General features: G+C 38.5%; 1 protein-coding gene across 1 annotated transcript in view; it reads left to right on the top strand.

Moving 5' to 3' along the window:
- The first annotated feature begins 242 nt into the window (after positions 1-242).
- Tinag (tubulointerstitial nephritis antigen) overlaps positions 243-6,000 on the top strand; it is a 100,208-nt gene continuing 94,450 nt past the window's right edge. The window contains exon 1 of the mRNA XM_059267022.1: positions 243-597. Coding sequence (XP_059123005.1) covers positions 243-597 — 355 coding nt within the window. The remainder of the gene's footprint in view (positions 598-6,000) is intronic.

Below are 6,000 nucleotides of genomic sequence, written 5' to 3'. Positions count from 1 at the left end.
AGGAAATACACATATTTGACTTTAGATAAATTATAATAGTCTATTTGTAACACTTGTATTATCTTGTGCAAACACTGAAAGTTTTTTTTTATTAATGTTTAACTATAAGAGGCTCAAGTAAAGAATCAGTTTCAAGGTCCAGGCTGAGGTGTCCTGATGATTAGAGATCAGGCTTTAAGGAAAAACCCTCAAGACTGGAATCGGAGATAGCTGAAAGAGGAAGCTGAACCTTCTTCCAGAGAATGTGGACCAGATATAAGATCTTAATCTTCTCCTATCTGATGGCAGAAATCTGCACAGAGACTCACTCTTTATTGAAAAGAGAAGTGGATCCAGGACCATATTTCACTAGAAATCACACCATTTTTGAAGGTACTCGGCACAAAAGGGCCATTTTCCAAGGGCAATACTGTAGACACTTTGGCTGTTGTGAAGACAGAGATGATGCCTGTGTCACTCAGTTCTATGAAGCCAATGCATTGTGTTACTGTGATAGCTTCTGTGAAAGGGAAAACTCTGATTGCTGTCCTGATTACAAGTCATTTTGCCGTGAAGAAAAAGAATGGTCTCCTATTAAACAGCCTTTAGACCCAGAAGGTAGGCTTTGGGAATTTGTTTGAACATGATCCTAGTCATCAGATCTGACAGCATTATGTTCCTTCTTTCTCCTCTCCTCTCCTCTCCTCTCCTCTCCTCTCCTCTCCTCTCCTCTCCTCTCCTCTCCTCTCCTCTCCTCTCCTCTCCTCTCCCCTCCCCTCCCCTCCCCTCCCCTCCCCTCCCCTCCTCTCCTCTCCTCTCCTCTCTTCTCCTCTCCTCTTCTCTCCTCCATTCTGTTTCCTTCGGTGGAATCAAAATGATTATTTCAGCACATTTTGTTGAATTTTTAAGTTTCTTTGGTTCAAATGCAGGGGACCTGTACCATACTGGCACCACTAGGAAAGTTCTGGTCTGAGTGTAGTAAGTATGGGTCTGGATTCTGTTTTGAACATTCTTTCAAAATATGTGCTGTTTAAAACTTTCAGTAATGTACTCAGCATGACTTTCAAGCATTTGAGTGCAGTTTTCTTAGAGAATTTTGTGAAATTTAAAAACTTGATCATCTAGAACCATTGGACATTCTCCCCATGTAACATTTTACTTATTATTTTGTCAGACTCATGAACCTGCAACATTAGAGTATATGGTATTAGCATGACATCAAAACAAATTAAAGCAAAATAAAACTAGGCGTCATGCTTGCCTAAGGATAATAAATTCTTCAAGTATGTTTTTGTCTAATTTCACCACTTTGGAAATTTTGAGAACGTGATTCAGTTAGTAGAATGCTTGCTTAGCGTGCATGAAGTCATCAGCACCATACAAGATGGACACTGTTAGCACACACCTGTTGTTCTAGCGCTCTAGAGGTAGAGGAAGGATGATGAGACATGCAAGGTCACCCTCAGCTACACAGTGAGATTGAGGACACCCTGGCTGCATGGCAGCCTATCTAAAAAAAAATTAAAGAGAAAAGAGGGTCACATAGAATAGTCTTATAAGAATCTAAGACCCAGATGGTAAATAGAAATGACGTGTGAGAAGATAACTAGAATGGTGGTATTTGCTACACAGATACGGTTATATGAGAACAGGGATTAATTTTGGGAAGTTGTTACAAAAAAGCCCCATGGACAAATGTACCCTATACACTTCCCTAGATGAAGATTTCATAGCACCAAATCTCTTCATCAGACGTTTTTGGTTAATCAGAACTCTGTGACACAATTATATATGGGTCTAGAACTTGTAGTCTATAAATGACTAGAACTTTTACTTAGAAGGCACTTAAAAATCCTACTTCATGGCCTACATGGCCTCCAAGGAGTAAGAAGCCCGCCCTGGACCACCCACCCCAGCAAGGACAGCAAGAGAGCCCCTCGGCTGCTGAGCAGTTCCTGTCCCATCTCAGCCCCCGATACTGAGCATCTCCCTCACAGTTTCCATCCCAGACCCCCAGAACAACAGGAGGGGCTTAGGGAGCCCTACTCTCTTGAACACCATCAATAAAGTTCACTGCACCCATAAAAAAAAAAAAAAATCCTACTTCAAAATGGAGATGGTATTGACAACTCTTGTTTTCAATTTTGTTCTCATTTTGTTTATAAAATTTAAAAATGTTTCTTTAAATGGATATTTATTAGTTAGAATTGTCCACAGAATTTCCATTTAGTCCAGACTTTAATTTTGCCATCAGACATCTCATTAAACATTTACTTTATTTTACAAAGTGGCAGATACTCTACTATGTTTGAGAAGTCTAGTCTTCCTTCAATAATTCTTCAAGTATCCCTATTGTGCCAGGCAATGTGAATGGTCTTATTGTTATAAACATTAGTCCAGTTGGATGGGTAGGAAAAAAATTTAGGAAATTTACTGAGAGGCTGTAAATAGTGATGCATTCTTTGAAGAAAAGAAGAGTGCTTCTATGGACTGAGGAAATAGCTTCAGTAATTAAAGTACTTGCCTTGCAATCACCAGGACTATGTTTGGCATCCAGAAGCCACACACAAAAAACAGGAATAGTGGCACGTGTTTATGATCTCTTGACTGGAAAGACAAGGGGTCTGGGGTTCAGTGGCCAGCTGTTCTATTATACTTCTTCCACAACAGAGACAGACCCTGTCTCAAAAGTAAGGTGGTAGCTCCTGAGGCATGATGTTGCGGTTAACCTCTAATCTACATACACACAATTTGGGTGATGTGAGAATATTAATATGTAGCAAACTGTATACCATCTGTCTCACTGGAGGACCAGTAAGTGTAAACATTTAAGCTGCCACATAGTAAAGAAGGAGCTGAATTGGAGAACAGTTTGCACAAGAGTGTTACAAACATGAACGTGAAGACCATAGTACTATTTATCAACTGAGAGGAAGCCATTGTCTCTAGAGAGTCACGATGAGGGAAGGATAGGTGACAGATTGGTTTTAGAAGCAAGTATAAGTTATTGTAAATCAGGCCATTTAGGTCATGTTGGGCATTTGGGATCACATCTATTTACTAGAAGTTATCAAAAGATGCTACTTTGGAGTATGTTGTGCAAATCTTAGATGGTCTTTTAATAAAAAACCCAGAGCCAGATATCAGGGTGAGTGTCTCAGATGTGTAACAATGTAATAAAAGACTTTCCTATTCTCAGAGGACTCTATGCTTAGTTGCTGCCATCTTGATGCTCTTGATCATCAGTAAGTATTAGGTCCCAATCTTAATTTCTGGCTTTGCTCCTCAACTAATGCGTGCTTCAGATTTTAAGTAGTATGGAAGGGTGAAGAAACAAGGCATTATGGACAAGTCTTGCAATAATTAGGATCAGATGGTGTAGAAGCAGGAACTTTGAAAGACATAGTCTTACTCTAGAAGATCTTGGAAAAGTTAATGATACCTGGGGGCAGTAGTTGTAAGGGGAATGTACTCAATCAGCTAGAATTCAGGACATTAGAACTGAGTCATAAGAAATGAGTGGGTTATCTAGAGGATGAGTGGGCCAGGTTGCATTTGAGCATTTTTCAGGGGTAACGTAACACATGCTCGATGAGTTTGTAAGAAACTGCGTAGTGCAGAATCAGTAATTAGGCAGGAGGGAAAGAAAGGTCAGATAGGTACCCTGAATATTGCACTAGGACTTAAATGTCCAAGGTCTCATATTGTATACTGCCTGTCTATAGATGTGTGTCTGGCCCCATAGACAGATTTTGCAAAATGAAATACATTATTTCTCCTCTGCATCATCTCTGGAAAGAGAGAATTGAGTAAATTAGTCTATTTAGGATACAGTGGACCTTTATGTGCCATTATAAACCACATGGGCTCATTTTTGTATCTGAATTATTAATTTTTTAAACTACTTACAATTTTTCTTCTTGCTGTTTCCAGACAGCATGATGTTTAAGGGTCTGGGTGTGTCATTGTGCATGACTAGACTTCTGTGAATGTCCCTTTCATGTTAGTTCCATTTCTGCTACCACATCTGCAACCACAGTTGAGTCTGTGGTGGGAAGTCTCATGCAAAGTTTTTCTTTAAAAACTGGTCTTTGTTTACGGACAGTCTATTATATCCAATTTCTGTGTGCTACAAAGAAGCATGAATAACTTTTCATCCTTTTTTTCTTAGAGTGTATATGTGTAAAGGTTTCTCTAAGGACATGCCTTCAGAAGTTTTTTTTTGTCATAACCTACAGTAACAAAATTTATCACAAAACTTGGTTATTATACACATTTATTAAAATTTTTAAAAAATTAATTGAAATTTACCTGCCTTTACTGCAAATCATCCCATTCTGTTCTATTCTATCTTACAAAATAATAATGCTTTAAAAATGCCTTGGTCTCAACATTCAACTAATTTATTTTTATTTAAACTACGCTTTTACAGTGTCATACATATGTATCATGTTGTTTTATCATATTCTCCTCCAATTAACCTCTTATTTTCTTTCCCAATTCACAGAATCTCTTCTTTTCATTCATCTGTTTTTATTGTGTGTGTGCCCACTGTATTTAGTTACGGTTGCCTTCATGAGCCTGGGTGGAAGTTAATTATAGGAGCAAGGGTTATTTACTAGGGGCTGCATAGTTGAGAGGCATATGACACCTTATCCTGGATAGATATTAAAGTCTATAGCTCTCAGAAAGAATTGGGGCCTCATTTGCCTTTTTCTCCTTTGTGATAGACCATTAATGGGCCCAGTCTTGAGAAGGTCTCATGCAAGCAGCCACTGCTTCTGTGAGTTTGTGGGTACAACCATCATGCCACATTCAGAAGACAGCGTTTCACAGCTCTCCTTACCATTGCCTGGTTCTTATTTCCCTAACCCCCCCACATGTCTGCTCCTTGAACTGTGTGCCAATAAACAAACAAAGAACGGGGATTCCAAGGTCTGGAGCATGCAAGCATTTAAGCTGAGCACTGCTCCATGGCTCTCAAGTCTGTCTATTCCATTCTGTTAGTCCCCATCTGGCACTGTGTACAAGTTCATTTACCCAATATTTTTAATACCCAGTGCTTCAACCTTTCCTTAGATGAACAGTGTAAACTGGCTTCTCCTCTGATTACTGATAGGTTGAGCTTCTCTTCCTAATTCATGTTGGGATTTCTTCTCATGACTTGCTTTCAACCACCCACAGCTTTCCACTTTGTCTTAACATCTAGAACAGCCAGTTTATTTTGTCTTCTTTCTTTCTAGGATGACAGGATAGATACTTAGTCCTTTAAAATAAATTATCTTGTTACTTAAAACAACCTAAGACTATGAGAATAATTGCTTAGCATTTGTAATTTTTATTTAAATTAAATTTATTTTTTAATTGACAAAAAACTGTTTTGGTATACATATGTATTGTATAGCATTTAAAACAAGTTTGACGCTTATCATTTGTTTATGGTTAAAACATCCAAAGGCTTTCTTTTAGTGAGTGTGACATACAGGTACATTGTTTTGGTCTGTGGTCACCCCGCTGTGCAATAGCACACCAGGACTTCCTGTTCCTACTTAACTTTGACTCAATACCACTTATCAACGTTCTCTACATCTCACTGCTCCTATTCTTCCACATCTCTGGTAACTACTGGAAGTTGTAAATCTTCTTCAAGATCATTGCCCTTGTAAAGTTTGATATTCCGTCCAATAGTATAGAGTATGTCTCCTCTTACTAAGATTATTTGAAGAAGTCTTTAGATTAATATATTTTTATAGTAGCTTCATATATTGTTCTAGTTTGTGATTTTTTGGCATTATTGGGGATTGAACCCAGGGCTTCAGGCATGCTAGGTACGCACTCTACCATTGAGTTGTAGGCCCAGAAATATATTTAGAATTAGTTCTTGCTATTTTAGATAAGTGCTATGTTTTCATGTTTGTTCAGATACTACCTGTCAAATTTCCCCAATTCTCTCTCTCTCTCTCTTTTTTTTTGCTTTTTCAAGACAGGGTTTCTCTGTGTAGCTTTGCGCCTTTCCTGGGA

This window comes from Peromyscus eremicus, chromosome 7, assembly GCF_949786415.1.
Source record: "Peromyscus eremicus chromosome 7, PerEre_H2_v1, whole genome shotgun sequence".
Classification (NCBI taxonomy): domain Eukaryota; kingdom Metazoa; phylum Chordata; class Mammalia; order Rodentia; family Cricetidae; genus Peromyscus; species Peromyscus eremicus.
The sequence above is the reverse complement of the archived record's forward strand: the minus strand, read 5'-3'. Positions and strand labels throughout refer to the sequence as shown.